General features: G+C 38.6%; 2 protein-coding genes across 7 annotated transcripts in view; one reads left to right on the forward strand and one right to left on the reverse strand.

The window, feature by feature from the left end:
* Dynlt2 (dynein light chain Tctex-type 2) overlaps positions 1-3,834 on the reverse strand; it is a 21,692-nt gene extending 17,858 nt beyond the window's left edge. For both annotated transcript variants that reach the window (XM_021247612.2, XM_004868844.4), the window contains exon 1: positions 3,585-3,834. In XM_021247612.2, the coding sequence (XP_021103271.1) occupies positions 3,585-3,692 (108 nt within the window). In that variant the 5' untranslated portion in view covers positions 3,693-3,834. The remainder of the gene's footprint in view (positions 1-3,584) is intronic.
* The window catches only part of Ermard (ER membrane associated RNA degradation), a 25,817-nt gene continuing 11,874 nt past the window's right edge, over positions 3,824-17,766 (forward strand). For 2 of the 5 annotated variants that reach the window (XM_021247608.2, XM_021247610.2), the window contains exons 1-9: positions 4,047-4,346; positions 4,942-5,110; positions 6,884-7,023; positions 8,184-8,285; positions 8,550-8,639; positions 9,559-9,656; positions 10,211-10,347; positions 11,003-11,117; positions 12,076-12,178. In XM_021247608.2, coding sequence (XP_021103267.2) covers positions 4,047-4,346; positions 4,942-5,110; positions 6,884-7,023; positions 8,184-8,285; positions 8,550-8,639; positions 9,559-9,656; positions 10,211-10,347; positions 11,003-11,117; positions 12,076-12,178 — 1,254 coding nt within the window. Of the gene's footprint in view, positions 3,961-4,046; positions 4,347-4,941; positions 5,111-6,883; positions 7,024-8,183; positions 8,286-8,549; positions 8,640-9,558; positions 9,657-10,210; positions 10,348-11,002; positions 11,118-12,075; positions 12,179-17,766 lie in introns of those variants that run through there. The other 3 variants (XM_004868842.3, XM_013067092.3, XM_087196011.1) reach the window with 3 other exon arrangements.

Genomic DNA, 17,766 nt, shown 5'->3' on the forward strand with positions numbered 1-17,766 from the left:
TAAAATGAGGGGAGAAGTATTCCTTTTTTCTGCTTTAAATGTTTGATATAATTTATCAGTTAAAATGTATATGAGCCTGCTGTTGTCATATAGGTAGGTTTTCAAGCTAGGAATATACTTTCTTTAATACATGTTATTCAAATTTTATATTTCCTCCAGAGTTAGTTTCATTAAATTGTCTTCCAAGGTACTTCTTAGAAGTCGTCAAATTTATTTCAAAAAAGATTTTTGTAATATGCTTTCTATATCCTTTTAAATTCTGTAAAATCTGTGGTAATTTCTTCTTGATCTTGATACTGATCTTGATACAATTTTAAAAATGTATAATTGATATTGTGTAATAGGAAGTAAAGGTCTAAAGGAGCAGGGGAAATGGGAGGGGTAGGGGAAAGGAAAGAAGGGAAAAGAAAAAATATGAGAAAAGGAAAAAAAATTGAAACAAAGTCTGCAAATAGGGAAGGGTGGAGGGGGTGAAGGGAGGGCAGGGGAAGGGGAAAAAATAAGAACCAAGATACATTATGTAAAGGTACAAGATCCTAATGATGAATGTAACTGTATTTTATACCTAAAATGTACCAACAAACTTAATGGGGAAAAACCCAAACAATATGTGTTCCTTTCAAAGTGAGTTTACTGTAGGCAATATGTTGAGTCTTGTCTTTATATCCAATCTGACAACTGCTGTCTTAACTTGTGCATTTATACTACTGACCTTCCAAGTGATTATAGCTGGATTAAACTACTCTTGTTACTCTTTTCTAATTGTTGCCATTGTTCTTTGTTCCTATTTTTGTTTACTTTTCTGCCTATTGTGATTTGAACTGAGCATTTCACCTTTTATTTTATCTCCTTATCATATCAGTTATACTTCATTTTTTGTGGTTACCCTAGAGTTTGACAACACATATTTAGAACAAATCTACACTCATTTTCAACTAGCACTGTAATACTTCATGGATAGTATAATTTATTATAAAACAATTATAATTCTTCTCTCCCATCCCTTTTATCACTATCATTCATCTCACATGAAAACACATACACATAAATGTAAAATGTATCCCTAACCATACATAATTGAAAACATCATTGCTATTATTACTATGAACAAACCATTATGTTAGATCAGTCAAGAATTGGAAAAAAAAAGTGTCCAAGTACTATGGGACAATGACACGAGGTGTAAATGACTTATAGTGGGAATACCAGCAGGAAAAGAAAGGAACCAAAGGAATATCTGAAGAATAATAACTAAGAATAATATCAGATAACATGCAGAAGCCTAGATCCAGGAAGATCAGGGACTAATAGCAGGGAAATGTCAAAACAATCAAAAAATGGCACCACAAAAATTAAAGGGGAAAAAAGTCCAAGAAGAAACCCTAAAGAAAAACACCTCACCTATAAAGAAGAAAAGATGAGAAGTACATACATATTCTCTTGAGGGAGAATACAAGGAAGGAGTGGAGTACAGTAAAATATTTCTAGAAACAAACAACAATCTAGACTTCTGTTTCCTGAAAAATTACCCTTTAAATCAGAGAGAGAAATATGAAGACTTTGTCAAACAAAAATTAAGGAAATTTGCCAGTAAACCTACCTTGCAAGAAATATTCATAAAGTTCTTAGAAGGAATATAGTGGAGGTCAGAAATTTGGACATAAAAGAAAGAGAACAAAGAAGAAATAAGTAAAAAAATTATTTTCCAATTCTTGACTGATTATTATTCATTATATATGGAGATCTTATCCACTATTTGTCCTCTCTTCCTTCAGGGACTCAATTACTAGAACAGTAGCCCACTGGAAGCTACAGCTGTGTAGCTCATAGAGGTCTCCTAAGATCCATCCCTCGACTTAAGTCACTGTATCATAGGAATGGGGCACACACACATAGCTTCAAAGTAACCCTTAGTGAACAAACTATTTTCAAAAATACATATATATCAAAATTACATCTCTATTTCTTTTTTATGTATCTGGTTCAGTATACTCATCAAGAGTATTTTATTCCTTTAGTGAGATTCTTTGTAATCATTTTTTAAAAACTGGAAATAGCTTTCACACATCTACTTTTAGGCATCTAGTAATATAAGTTAAAGTGAATTATTTAACTCACTGATGTAGCATTTCCTTACCTTAAGCTTATCTATGGTCTTAAAATGAAATGAAATTGCTCATGAGATGCCATTACTTTAATGTTTACTTAAATACTTTTTGTTCACATTTAAGGATTTCAAATGCATATGCACAGCGAGATGGGTAAGTTTCCAATTTTTAGTAATCTGCTTAAAGTTTTGTGATCTTCTGTTTTAAGGTATAGGAACTGATTCTTACTAGAAAAATGGGAAAACCTTATTGTGAATTGGAAAAGAAAGCTGAAGAACTAGACTCAGAAAGGCACATGGGACACTTCAGCTTGCCCTGTGTAACTTGAATAAACCTCAGCCAAAAAACATCTAATTAGCTGTATTTCGATTTTATCCTTGTGACAAAGTTAAAGACAGTGGTTGCTAATCCCACTGAAATCCTATCCAAAGGGGTTATGAGTTAATTCTCAAAAAAATGGAGAACAGATAAAAATCAAGATGGTGATGTCCTGACTTTTCTTATGTGCGAAAATATGGGAATTATTACTTCAAAGTTTTCAATGGCGCATTATTGCACTCAGTGTCATCTAACGAGCATTTGTAGGATCCTTACTTGATTTCTTCTCAAATACTGGTCTAGTCAAGTTTCTTCTGAAAATCTAGACGATTTTAAAAATAGTTACAAATGATCACACTCCTATCAAATAAGCTGCCTTGGTCCATGTCCCTTCACGCCCAGATTTTGGCCTATATACCAACTCTAGCTATGTTATCTTCTCATCTGAGTTTAGGCTTACTCAACTTTCAAATTCACTTCAGACATTCATTTGGCAGTTAAGTTTATAGAAGTGACCTTTGTTTACCACAAAGAAAAAATTTTTTTCTGGTGATCTGCAACACAGCAAACTTCAATACAATATAGTTTACTAACATCTAGTTTGAAATCCATAAGATTTGTTTCTAGTCTTGTTCTCCTTTTACCTAGCTGTGTGAACCTGGCCTATTTACTTATCACCCATTAGTTCCTTCCTCTGTAAAATATAGAAACTGATACCTCTAACAATAAAACTGAATAATGGCCTTTTCCATTAATATCAAGCAAGTTAACAATACTGTACATATTCTTGAAGTAAGGAGACAGCTGATGTTTAAAAATTCAAAACAGCTTAGTGTGGTGTCTGGCTTCCCAGTATTTTTCTACATATACTGTATACATACTCATTTTTGGTTGGTAAAATTGACACATCATTACATTACTCTTTGGAAACCTACAAGTCTGAAAAGAGTTGAAGACGACCATGTTAAGTAAGTTTTCAGTTATTTAACGTAGAGTTCCATGAACTTAAAACCCTTAGACAAGTCTAAAGGGAAAGTTAAACCCATGCTCAGAATTCAGTTTCGAAGGTGGAAGCAAAAAGAAGGAAAGTATGCCTGCCCTCCTGTGCTTTAGTGAGGTGAGCAGACAAGCAACTGAAAAGGACAGTCTCGCACTCACTGACTCCTTCTGGAACATGCTAGTCTTCCTGTCTTTTTTAAATCCCACTGACTGCGTCTGAGGGCCATGGCTCAAGTCCGATTTCTGGCCTCGGCCTCGATTCTCCATCTTGCTCAGCTTCCCAGTGAGCTACCACGACTCCTTTCAGTCCATGGCCAAAGGACTCAGCTGCCCCGTAAAAAATTTGAAGTATCGCGCCTGCACTGCGCGCGGCCGGAAATGACGCCTTGGTCAGCAAACGACCGGAAGCAGAGCTGTGTGATGTGCGCAGCTCTGTGATGTGCGCAGCTCTGTGATGTGCGCGGCTCCGCGGCACAGCGGACTGGGGTGTGATGTCATCAGCGTGAGCCTCGGGCCGGGCCCTGACTTGATGGAGGTAGGGCGTGTCCTGAGGGACGTCAGAGCAGGGTACTAGAGAGGCAGAACAGCGCTTGCCCTTATGGGTTGCGTTGGCCCATGTAGATGAAGGGCTCGCTGACCAGTGTGCAGGCGGAGCCTGGGGCTGCCCCACAAGAGGGCTTACTTGTTTTCCTCCGCGGATATCTGTGGTCCGGGGTGAGGGCAGTTTTGCTGGGACCTGGAAGCTCACTGAGAGCCCTGTTGACCGCTGCTCTCGGAGGGCAGCGTTCTGTCCTTGTCACAGTGGAGGTCGAGAGGCGGAGATGGGCGGAGGAAGAGCCAGGCTGCCTCGCTGTTCTGGGCAGGTGTTCGGAGCAGCAGCGTGGTGGGTCTGTCGTGCGGGTGGCTAACTTCCGCTTCCAGGTGGAGACAAGCATGTTTTCACAGACCTAGAGACAGCTTACAGAACTGTATGATGGTAGTAGTCATTCCCCCAAACCAAAAGGGGTGGAGCCTTGGAGACCCGAGTTTCAGCTCAGAGTGGGAGCCAATTATTCAATAAGTTATTTATTGTGGACAGGGGCATTGCTATGTCTTGGGGACTCGACTTCGTGTAAAGAATAGTCTGACAGTACAGATGAGGTTGGGGCAGCCATATTAGGCTCAGTTTTCTACACTCACATGTTCCATAAAAATGTTTGTTTTGATAACTGGGATAGGAAAGGAATACCGAAAGGAATAATACAACATTCATGAAACTCATTGAGGGTCTGTGAACTTCTATATTAACAAATTTGATCAATAAAATGATTTTAAGTCTTTAAACATTTGTTTTAAAACACATAAATTACCTTTAATATTTAATTGCAGTGCTTTACTCATACAGCTGTCGTGTTATCCAGAAAACCTAACAGCAGTCACACTTAAGTACATTCTATATTGAGATTTAATTTGTGACTTAGATATACAGTAATTATTGTTCTTTCCTATAAACTGCCTTTTATGTTTTATATTTCAGATTTTAATAGAGGATCCTGTTACCACATGTCTTTCTCCCTCTGTATATGACATGATTTGTAAACTTGGGTTTGAATTCAAGGAAAATTGTGATATTAATAGCATTGTAAATCACAATGGTGAATTATGCTGGAAGACAATCACAAACTGTGTGAGCTATACAGATCCAGGTTTGTACTGCTTTTGTACCCTGAACTCTAGTTAGTACTCTTCTATTGAAAATATCTTGAGTTGTTTTTTTTTGTTTGTTTGTTTTTTGGTACCAGGGATCGAACTTGGGTCCTTGCGCTTGTGCAGCAGGTGGCGAAACCACTGAGCTAAATCCCCCAGCCCGTGAAAATATCTTGACCTTTCTAACCATTGCTTTTTATTTTTGTTATGTTATAATTCAAGCCTAGCTCAAATGGAAGAAAGAAGAAAGTGTGAAAAGAGAGGGTTATGCTAGGCTGAGAAAACTGTGATGGGCTGCTGGTGTAGATCTCAGAGCCCTGAGACAATTGTCTGTAGAAGTCATGTGAATTAAGGGTATGGAATGATTACTGGTAGATTATGCAGTCATTTTAAATGTCTTCCAAATATTGTACTTTTTTGGGAAAGGGATATGGCCTGGTGAATTTAGTAATAGTTGTAATAACTACAAATGAAACTCCTGTGGCCCACTAATTCCATTTCCAAGAATTAATAAGGTAGTTGTGCTTGCAGATAGGAAGGTGTGTGTGTAAGGCTATTGTTTGCCGCACTGTCTTGGTGGAAGAAACAAGTCAGTAATTGAGAAACAGCCAGACTTCAAGCATTAGGGTATTGATTCAGTACGTTCTGATAAATACGTACATTGGGCAGCAATAAAAAGGAATGAAAAGGCTCATCTGATGAGAATTTCTCCAAGTGAAAAAAAATAGAAGCACATAGTTATATTTGCTTGTATGTGTGTAAATATTTGTAAATATATACAGGAAATAACACTAGTTACAGAGTTGGGGGGGGCAAGTGGGAGACTTTCACCCTTCTATGTTTTTCATCATGAACAATGTGGATGGTCAACCCCAAACTTAACAAAACAATAAAGATAAAAATAAAATCCATTGTATAAATATTTTCTCAAATAATTCATTGACATTAGACGTCTCCTGGTCTAATTGTGATAAGTTAAAAAATAAAAAGGTTCCAGTGTTATATACAATAATTCCTCTTTATCCTAGGAGCATACCTTTCAATGCCATCTATGTCAGTGGATGCCAAAATAATGCATATCACTGAATATATAGTGTGTTTTTCCGATATGCTGTGCAGTGTTGCCATGTGGTACCACATGTGTCTTAAGTTTTGTGCCCTGGTGCTTCCTTTGCATCACTTATAACTTTTGTAGTTTGAGCCCATAGTTAAGTAAGAATTACTTGAACATGGGCACTGTGCTGCTGTGTGATAGTTGATCTACTAAATGAGATGGCTATTAAATGCCTAATGGTTGGGTAGTGTTTACAGTGTGGATGCACTGAACGAAGGGATGAGTGGGGCAGTGTCAAATTTTATCATGCTACTTAGAACACATAATTTCAGGAGGATGGATTATTTATAAAACTTCCATTTAGTATTTTTTGTACCACTGCTGACTGGGTAACTAAATGAAAGTTCAGATAAGAGGAGACTGGTATACAGTGTGAATCTGATTTCGTGTGAATTTATATGCAACTAATGACACTGAATAAAGTATTTTCTCCTGTTTGAGTATTTACAAACTATACTGATAATTTTTCTTTTATGGTAAGATCAACATCATGTAATTTATTTCCAATGACATATTTATCATATGCTCGGTTATAAGCTGATTGTTGATTTTGTGGAAGTTTGATAATTAAAGCACTTTTTTCTTTGATGATTTAGACATTTTTCATCATGTGATATGGAGCTGTGGTACTATAATATTTGTTTTCTCATCTTTTAAGAACAAAGTCTCAATTACTGGGAAAGTGTGCTGCAGCTGGGCCCCGTGTGTGAAGCCATCCATTTACATTTCTTATCTCTGACCAAGGGGCAGTTTGAAATTCAGTATGCACCATGGTTCCAGTGGACAAGTTTTCCAGAGGTTTGGCTTTTGAATACCTTTAGAAATAAAAGACTTGGCAAATACCACTCAGACATTCTCATTACTTGCCTTTTTAAAAGTTCAGGTCTCTATCCCTGGGCCCTCCCTCTGCAGAAGTCTTAGGGGATTGTGAGAGAAACATGAGTTACTGCACAAGGTCTCCAAAACCAGAGCTGAGGAACATATTCCTTTGAACAAAGGCAACTTTTGGATTCATAGGTTTAGGAGTTGCAGAGGTTGTACTTGATACAAAGATGCTTATTCTGGGAATAAGCATCTACCATTCATGGTAGAAGCTCACAGTGGAGGAGCAGTGCTTGCCTCGTGGTGCCCAGGAAGCAGAGAGAGGAGTAGGGTCTAGATCTCAATACCCGCTTCAAGGGCATTTTCCCAGTGACCTCTCTTCCTCCAATCCCCACCTGGTAATGGTTGAACCACCTCCCAGTGGCACCACAGACTAATGACCATGCCTTTAGCTCGTGGACTTATGGGAGAGGACAGTTAAGATCCAAACCATAGCATTCTTTTCCTCTCTGGTTTTTTTGTTTGTTTGTTTGTTTGTTTGCACTGAGATACATCCTCAAGCCCTTTAAATTTTTATTTTGAGGTAGGGTCTCAATAAGTTGCCCAGGCTGGACTTAAATTTGTGATCCTCTTGCTTTAGCCTCCCAAAGTCCTGGGATTAGAGGGGTGTGCCACCAGATCAGGATTCTGTATTTGTAATAGCTCTTTTAAGTGTGAGGTGAGCTGCCTTGTATTTATCTAGCATTAGGAACCATCTAAATCATAATGGGAAGTAAAATGTAGGTGAAAATATTAGACTTTTCAGTTCATAATTTTGCCAGATTTTTTCAATTTGCATTTAAAGAATTTTCAAAGAAATTTTTAGATATTAAAATATTTTTCTTGATTCTTTAGGCATTGTAATATTTGAATTAAAAAATTTACTTATACAGAAAGTTAAAACAGCATTTGAAATATTTAGAGATTTGAATTTCAAATGAGTAGTATTGCTATTTTGAGGAATACTGAGTATGAATTCTTTTTTTTTTTTTGGTACTGGGGATCGAACTCGGGTCCTTGCGCTTGCACAGCAGGCGCCAAAACCGCTGAGCTAAATCCCCAGCCCCTGAGTATGAATTCTGACATGTATCTTGTAGCTATTTCCCGAAGTATTTGATGCCTTGGGAAGCCTACACTCTGCTGCCATTTCTCTGAGCTTAATGAAGCTGACCTCATGTCTGGAGCGAGCTCTGGGTGACGTAAGTGTGAGGACTCTGCTTACAGCCCATTACATTTTTTGGATAAATATGAAACAGTTGCCTTCAGATTTGTTGATTTTATCATTGTTTTCCTATAAAATACAATAATTTGGTACAGATTTTCAATATTTTTTGAATGATTATGAAATGACTTGTTTCTGAATATTTTTCTCATTTGTACAACAGTTGCTATATGGATAATGTTCTTAGCATTAATTGACTTGTTATAGTGTAATTGCTCTATATTTCTTGTTTGAATTTTAGGCATTCTTGCTAATTGGGAAAGAATGCCCCTTTCTTTTAAGAGATCTACTTGCATCTGAGGAGCTTGCTCACATCTTTGGGCAGCCTGTGGTAAGCTTGTTCATCTAAAATTTACAGAATAACACCACAAACCTGGTGACATTAATTGATGCCACTGTGTTTCCCTTTCTATCTTCCCTTTCAGAAAACCCCCTTTTCCACCCACACTGAAGGTGTTCCCACCCTGAGCCTCACCATGGGAGAATAACCTCTGAGAGCCAGTCAGAGGGACAATTTCAGCCATTTTGCTTAGATCCATTACATATTTGTAATAGTAACTCAACACAGAGAAAGTTTTAACCCTTTAAAGAATGATATTGTGGTTTTGTCCTAAAATATCAATGTTTATAACATGGCAATTATGCTTCTTGCAACCATTCATACTTATCATGAAAACATTTAGAAGTGACAAGAAATGGTAGAGCCATACACTTTTTTAGTCTTCTAGCAGATATATAAACAGGATGCTCTTTCTTTTGTCCCTCCCATTTCTGGGGATTGAAGCCAGGGCCTTTACAGTGAGCTACATCCACAGCTCATTTTTAAATTTTGAGCCAGGGTCTTGCTAAATTGCCCAGATTAGGCTTGAATTAGTGATCCTCCTATCTCAGCCTCTCAAAGTGCTAAGATTATAGGTCTTTGCCACCACACTGGCTAGAGACTTAAGACTAATGGATAACTGATGGGCAGCTGAATGACGCAGGCCACACTGACAAGGAAGCCAGGACAGCCTCCTGCAGAAAACTGTGCTTGCCAAACTAGTAAGCAGCCAGATTCATTATGTGAAGATGAGAAATTGCCATCAGCAAACTGTCTCACTCTTGATAGTGTTACTACTTTATGCCAGCCAAAACTGTTGGCTCTGTTAGCTCTAAGGGAGAAAGCAAATGTTATCTCAGTATTGCACTGGTTTTTTCAACAATGCAGTGGTGATGTAACCTTTCAATGATTTGCTTTCCAACTGGGTTAGATGGATGTGCTCAAAGTCTTCATTGGCTCACCCTGTGGACTCAACCTACGGAATATCCTGTGGCATGGGTTTGCATCACCTCAAGAAATTCCTCCAAAGTAAGCTGCTGAGTTTCCTTTTCTGATCTACCTATGAGTTTATTTTACCTTCAATTTCATAAGAGGGAAAGATGTATTTTGTGAAAAGCAAGAGAGAGGGTTTGTTTGTTTGTTTAGAGACTGGTCTCCCTAAGTCACTAAATTGCCCCAGCTGGGCTCAAATTTGTGGTCTTTCTGCCTCAGCCTCCCAGAATACTGGGATTACAGACATGTGCCACCAAGCCTGGATAAAAATGAGAGAGTTTGAGACAGAATTATGAAGATCAAGTTGCACATTAATAACAGTTACTAGAGTGGTGACAGTGTGGTTTAGGTACTTTAAACTCAAAGGCCATTGAGAAGACATAGTGACATAGTGACCCATATACACAGGCCTGATAGAAGCCTCAGGAGTTTCTGAGATATTGTTATCCCTCCCAACCTTTGTACAGTTTAGTTTCTTCATCTAAGTGGAATTTTTTGCAATTTGATAGTATGTTGCTTTGTTAATATAAAGCCTTCTGTATGTGTGACTGTGTTCATTCTTCTAATATGTCTGTGGTATTTTCTCCTAGATACTGTTCAATGATCCTGTTATTGACAGCAGGATTGGGTCAGTTACTTGAGAGTTACTTTCAGGAAACTAAAGTCACATTGGTTCATCGATCTTTTGTAACTCTTACAAACTTAGAGGATTTGATTGTTTTTCCTGGCAAGTACTACATTTAATGTTTTCCCCTTTGTATATCATTGTGAAGATATTTGTAAAGCTATTCAGTAGCATCAAGACTTGAATTCTTGAAGTGTACTAAAGCAGTTTTTCTCCAGTAACAAGATAGCCTTGAGATGTTTAAGAATTCATTAAACATGACCCCTTCCCACCACTCTGGGACTACTGTGGGGACTTAACAGTCGTGGCCACCTGAATTAGCATCACGGTAGAGCTAGGCTTTGACATGCCAAAGCCTTAGGGTTGTTTATAGTATACATTATTTTTTCTCTTTTTCCCTACTGTGCATTGTACTCACAATCATGCCCCCAGTAACTATAGTATAAAGGGTCTCCTGAATTTTCTGAAAACATGTTTCTCTTGGTCATTGTGCTCAGCTGTTTGAACCCTGAACCCTGACCCTGAACCCTGCTCAGAGTTATCATCTGAGTTACCGTAGAGACACACTTGTTCATGTCCCCACTAACAGCTCCCTGGCCACTGCACTATGGCTGTAAAACAGGTTTCTTTGTCTTTGAGCAATGGACTGCCATGGGATCATGGTTCATCTGCCTGAAGTGGTTGGCTTTTTGGCATCTCTCCCTAGTTACACTGATTAGTGTCATTGTGTTAAAGATATTTGCTTTTATTTTTGCAGACATTACTTATAAGATACTTTCAGTATTAGAAGAAATGATGACAAAATCTACCTTTATATCAAAAATCATGGTACCATATTGGGAAATTGCACTGATGAAGTTCAAGGCACACAGGTAATGGAAGGGTGGCGCAACAGGGTGGCTGAGGGCCAGGTCTTTTCAGTGCCCTTAACTGTTCTTGTGTTTTTGATGTTAAGGTAGAAGTAAACATATGGGGCTCACTCAAGAGTAGACCAAACATAAAATACCTTCATATAATTACTTAAAAGACAGCTTATAATAGTGTTTGATGCATTAGGTGCTATCCTGTTGGTACTGATACAATTTTTTTGGTAGTGTTTGGGATTGGAGACAGAGCCTCTCTAAATCACTAAGTTGCCCAGACTGGGCCCACACTTGCAGTCCTCCTGCCTCAACCTCCCAGAGTGCTGGATTTACTGGTTTACACTAACATACCTGACTTTAATATTTGTTTTCCAGATTTTTTTTGAGCCTTTACTAAAAGAGAAATTTTTGGGCTGGAGGGGGCGGACCGGGGATCAAACTCGGGATCTTGCGCTTGCGAGGCGGGCACCGGAACCACCGAGCTAAATCCCCAGCCCCAAAAGAGAAATATTGAGTCCAGAATTAGAGAATCATTGAAACACAGTCAAGTAAGCTTAGTCATCATCCTGCCTCAGGAACAAACCTGTGCAAGAGCAAACCATGTGTGACATAGAGAGATGGGGGACAAAGGAGTTGGTCTTTGTTCCTTCTCAGGTGACCTCATCCTGGTACATTGTGTGGTGTTTAGTTTTCAAAAGTGATGGAAAAACTTAGGTAGATCTTTGATGATATGTTACTCTACTGAAGCTACTAAAAAGTGTTCATCAAATACTAGAACACCGGAAAGTGCTTTTAAACTTACTAGTCTTATGGAACTTCGATTGTTTTTATATTACCAAGAAGTGTAACTTCTTTCTTTTGATACCACATTTGTTGTTTCTGGCCTATAGCATACTCATTGTGTTAATCATACTGTTATTTATTTTTAAAATATGAAGTTTTAATGATTTTTCCTTCAATTTCACAGGTTTGCTGACTGCGCCATATTGTTATTGACACAGCTGGAGGCTGGGCTTAGGAGAGTTTTTGCTGCAGTTAACAAATGTCCAGACAGACTCTTGACCGCCGAGGTACACACTCTTCTCTTATTAGATATGATTGCTTTTGCTGTAATGACAGTTATTTGGTGGCTAACTAAAAATTTTAAGAACTATTCATCTCATTCTCTTTGCCATTGTAGTGAATTTTTAGCTAAGAATTTTCTTTGGAAGGCTTCCCTATCATTTTTTTGTGGCTTTTTATCATAATGATTTTATAGTGTTTACATTCATAATAATTATCTTTTTTTTTTTTTTTTTGGTACCGAGGATGAAACTCAGGACCTTGTGCTTTTGAGGCAGGCAGCCGCACCACTGAGCTAAATCCCCGGCCCCTATAATTATCATTATTTTGGGTATATTTCTAAATACTCTTTTAAGCTTCATGAAAGTAGTAAGCACTGCACTCTCTGAAGCCATGTCAGTGCCCATCATTTTAACCCTATAAGACATTCATGGCCTGCAGTGTTGGTGCCAGGTAGTGGCTGTTTAATCGAGGACCTATGTGCTGGTGACTCTCACCATACACACCATAGCAGACCTGGGCTTGAGCTTGACTTTAAGCAAGTAATGAGTCCTGAGCTTCAGTTTCTTTTGTCTGGAAAAAAAGAAAGGTGTACCTTTCAAGAAAGTTGTACGATTTAGAGATGGTTTGTATAAAATATTGTGCCTACCATAAGGTTTCCCCACCTCTCCTTCCACATGCGCACAAACACACATGCGCAGACAGCCAGGCACAAATACATGAATGGTGCACACAGGCATGTGCACATTCACTGTTGATTCAGAGACCCTACAAGTCCTTGGCTACTCTGTCTGAGCCAGATGTCTCTTCCAGTTTCCAGCCTCCCTCCTCTGCCTTGTAGAATCTCTCATTTCTGCATCCTCGTAATAGTGATTTTGCTGCTAGTAACAGAGATCACCAAGTAATGTGACTGCAGTGATGAAAATAGAAGTGCATCCCTGCCTGTCGTGAATGTGAGCAGACTGAGATGGCAGTGTCCCCACTGCCAACACTCAACATTCCGTCTTCCTGAGCATGCTGTGCCTACCTGAACAGGTGACTTCTTCCTCATGGCTCCTACCAGCTACATTTGCCATCTCATCTGCATTCCACCAAAGAGGAAGGAATGCATGCCCACTCCTATAGGAAACTTCCTAGTGGTGGACGCACTGCTTCCCCTTGGCCACAGCTCAGTTGCAGCTCACTGCCAAGGAGGTGGGGAAACGTTTCTCTACGGCCATGTACTGGCTTGCCATGGGAGAATGTGCTGCTACTAGAGGGAAGGGTATGCATATATGGGATGAACACAGCATCTGCCACTAGTTTAGCTTCTCTGTGTAAGCATTCCTCAAAACTACTCAATCGAGATTTTCACCCTGGGAGAGCTCACACAGTCCCATGCCATAAGTTATTACCTCTTTAGGAACAACAGTAATAAAAAATTTTGAACCTCACAAAATTAAAACCAGTATACCAGAAGTTCTCATATACATGTAAAGCAACACCACTAATGTTTTATAATATTAAATGCCAAGATCCTCTGAGGCATTGTTTCTGACATTTCTTAGATCTCACGAGTTAGGTTTTACCCGTTTGCTGAATATTTTCATATGTCTTTTCCCTGGTATTTCATGTCAACTTTATTTAAAAAGGCTTATCCTTTCCTACAGTTGTGTTATCAGGTATTCTTGCTGTTGTTTTCTTCATCATCTTAGTTTTCATTGTCACCAGACTCTAGTTTCATTGTGTTTTCCCTGGACAACTTGCTCCTCATCCACTCTGACCACATCTGGCCATTTCCTCCCAACAAGAAAGAGCTGAGACCTCATTCCTCACAGCTCACTTGATTTCCCTGTACTCGGATGGAGGGCATCATGCTCAGTGCCTGCATGGCCATGTGAAATCAATAGATTCTGTTGTGTATTTGTTATTTGACTACACAAATGAATAACATGCCTGTTTGCACACGGGTATAGTTGACCAAAAAATATCATAAGTTTTAGCTCAGGCTTTTATCTAGAAGAAACTATCACTTTATAAGATTATACATATGTGAAGATGTTTCTTAAACCTCTTAGTACCATTATTATTTATTGAATACTTTTTGTGGCATACAATCTCTTCAAGCTCCAAGAGAGATGAATTTAGTAAGACTAGATTAGCATTCCCTTACTGTAACAAAAGCCAGGGGTAATCAACTAATAAAGAGAAAAGGTTTATTTTTAGCACACACTTTGAGGTTCCTGTCCATGATCATTTACCCCATTGCTTTTGGGTCAATAGTAGCACATTCTGGCAGGAGCCTGAAAGCAGCCACTCCCAGGAAACAAAAGAGTGAAGAAATTGAAGTGCCCCAATTCCCTTTGAGGGCATGCTTCCAGGGACCCAGAGATGTCACACAAACCCTAGCTCTCTCAAAGACTCCACTACTGCTCAATAGTGCCATGCAGGAGACCACACCTTCAACATAAGAGGCCTTTGAAGGACTCTTAGATGCAACTATAAGCAAAGATTTTCTGACCTTTTAAAAGAACTGCTAGATAAAAACATAAAAACTGTTTGTATTAACGGGGTACCATCTGGTGTTTTTGACAAAGTATACATTGTGTAATGTTCAAATCAGGTTAAACATGTCTGTATCCTCAAACATCATTTCCTTAGAGTAAAACTCTTAGGGTTTAGATCCACAATGTCCCCCAAAAGGCTCATATATTCAGAGATGGAGCTTTTGAAAGGTGATTAGATCGGGGTGGTGTTATACTCTTCAGGGGATTCATCTGTTTATTAGTTCATAGCTGAATGTGCTATTAGGAGGTGGGAGCTAGTTGGAGGTGGGTCACTGGGGGTGTAACTTGGAAGGGTACATCTTGTCCAAGGCTCCTCCCTTCTCCCGCTCTTTCTGCTTCTTGGTTGCCATGGGTTGAGTAGTTTTCTTTTGCCTTATCTCTCCACCATGCCATTTCTGCCTTGAAGCCAGCCAACTATGCATGGACTGAACCTTCTGAAACCATGACCAAAACAAACCTGTTCTTTAAGTTTATGGTGTTGGGTATTTTGTCCCAGTGATGGGAAAATGACTGATAAAATTCCTAAATCCTTTACTCTAGCTTTTTGAAATATATAGTACATCATTGTCTATGTCACCCTAGTGTGCAGTAGCACACTAGAATTTGCCTAACTGTAACTTTTAGTACCTATTGACCAACTTTCCCCCACCTTCCCATTCCCCTTCATCTACTCTCTCTAGCCTTCACCAATCACCAAATTCTACTCTCAACTTTATGAGTTCAACTTTCTTTTTATTCCACGTATGAGTGAGGTCATAAGGTACTTGTTTTTCTGTGCCTGGCTTATTTTACTTACCATAATGATCTCAGGTTCTATCCAAAGTCCCATGGCATCATTTCATTCTTTTCTGTGGCTGAATAGTATTCCAGTGTTTATATGTTTATATGTACACATTAATGGATGCATAGGTTTTTATCCATGTCTTGGCTGTTGTGAATAGTGCTACAATAGAGTGCAGAGTTCTCTTCTACATATTCTATCAGTTTCATTTCCTTTGGATCTGTACCCAGGAGTGAGATTGCTGGATTGTATGGTATTTTCATTTTTTGAAGAAGCTAGGTACTGTTTTCTTCGATGGGTGTGCTAATTTACATTTCTACCAACTGTATGCTAGCATTCTCTTTTCCCAACATCCTGCCAGCACTTGTTATCTTTTGTCTTTTTGATAGGAGCTATCCTATTAGAGTTAGGTGATGCATCACTGTGGTTTTGATTTGTATGTCCTTGATAATTTAGTGATGTTGAACACTTCTTCATATACTTATTGGGTACTTTTGTGAAATGTCTATTGTACATTTTAAAATTGTGGCTTAAAATTTTCTTTTCTTTTGAGTTTTGCTTTAGTTCCTTATATATTCTGGTATCAACCCCTAGTCAGATGTGTAGTTTGCAGTTGTTTTCCTTTGCTGTGCAGAAGCTTTTGAGCTTGATATAATCCCCTTTGTTTTTGCCTTTGTTTCTTGTGCTTTTGGGGTCTTGACCAAACCTCCTTGCCAATTCCAGTGTCCTGAAATATTTCCTTTATGTTTTCTTCTAGTTTTCATGGTTTCAAGTCTTGCATTTAAATCTATAAGCCATTTTTAGTTAAGTTTTACAAACAGTGAGAAAGAAAAGTGTAGTTTCTTCTGCATGTGGATTTCTAATTTTCTCAGGCTGACTTTTATGGGCTTATTACAGAAGAGAGAGAAGACATTTGTACTAATTTGTATAAAAATAAATAGCAAATAGTATGGATAGTTTATGGAGATAAATGAAAAATTTATCTTTTTGAGAAAGTGGTGATATTTAGTAGACAACTGTATATTTAGGATTTAGCTCAGGAAAATTGATTTAGGGCCAGCAACACTGGCTTGAGACCTACAGATACCAATTTTAGAATCATCTTCATAGTAATAAATATTGAAGGACATTTGATAATACAAATTGAGCATCCCTAGTCCAAAAATCCAAAATCTTTGCTGTAAAATATAAAACTTTCTGAGTGTTGACAAGATCCCACAAGTGGAAAAATCCCATATCTGACCTCATGTGTTGGGTGTGATCCAAACACAAGTACACTAACAACATGTATAAAACCACCTACTGGCTGTGTGTATAAGGTATACATGAAACATAAATGAGTTTCATGTTTAGACTTGAGTCCCAGCCCAAATATCCCAAAATCAAAAAACCCCAAATCTGAAATACTCTGTTCCCCAACATTTTAGGTAAGGGCCATTCAACCTGAATTAAATTAAAAGCATGTCATTAAGCAATAATAAGAAAATATTTCTCAGGGCTGGAGTTTTAGCTCAGTAGCACCATGCCTTCCTTACAAGTGCAAAGCCCTGAGTTTGATCCCTGGTTCCGAAAAAAAAATTTCTCAAGTACTGGCTTACACAAAATACTGATTTATCACACTGTGTAAGTATTACTGCCTTCTCCCAGAAGCCTTTGGAGGCAGCCTTATACAGACCCACATTTCCTGAGAAAACCTGAGTCCGTGGGGTTAAATAATTGCCCAGGATCTCACTTCTTGAAGGTGATAAGGTTGGGATTAGCACTCTGAGGAGCATGGCCTGGAGTCTGTGATGATCATATCAAAATGCAGGTAACACAAACAGAAAATTCTAAATTATACTCACTTGTGCACAAATACCAGCCATCAGTAGAATAGTGTTTGTGTGGGCAATGATTTGTGATAGTCTGCAATCATAAACTTTAAAAATAACTGAGCTAAAGGACTTGTAAAAACAATGTTCTAACATGCCTGGACTGTCAGATTAAATGAATTTTCATGTTTGTGTGTGTGTGTGTGTGTGTGTGTGTGTGTGTGTGTGGTGCTAGGGGTTTAACCCAGGGCATTGTGCATGGTAACCAAGCACTGTACCACTAAGCCATACTTCCAGCACTTGTCTTTTATAATGTATTTATTTTTTTTCCAAAGTCCATTTGAAAGTTCATTTTCACCAAAGGTGGAAGAGAAGCCACAGACAAGACAGACAGAAGGAGTGGGTGGCAGTACAAGGCCTCTGCTCAAACAAGCAAGAGCAGTATTTCTTGTGATGCC

This window comes from Heterocephalus glaber, unplaced genomic scaffold (genome assembly GCF_053883595.1).
Source record: "Heterocephalus glaber isolate CG9 unplaced genomic scaffold, H.glaber_assembly_v1.0 deba00001610, whole genome shotgun sequence".
NCBI lineage: Eukaryota > Metazoa > Chordata > Mammalia > Rodentia > Bathyergidae > Heterocephalus > Heterocephalus glaber.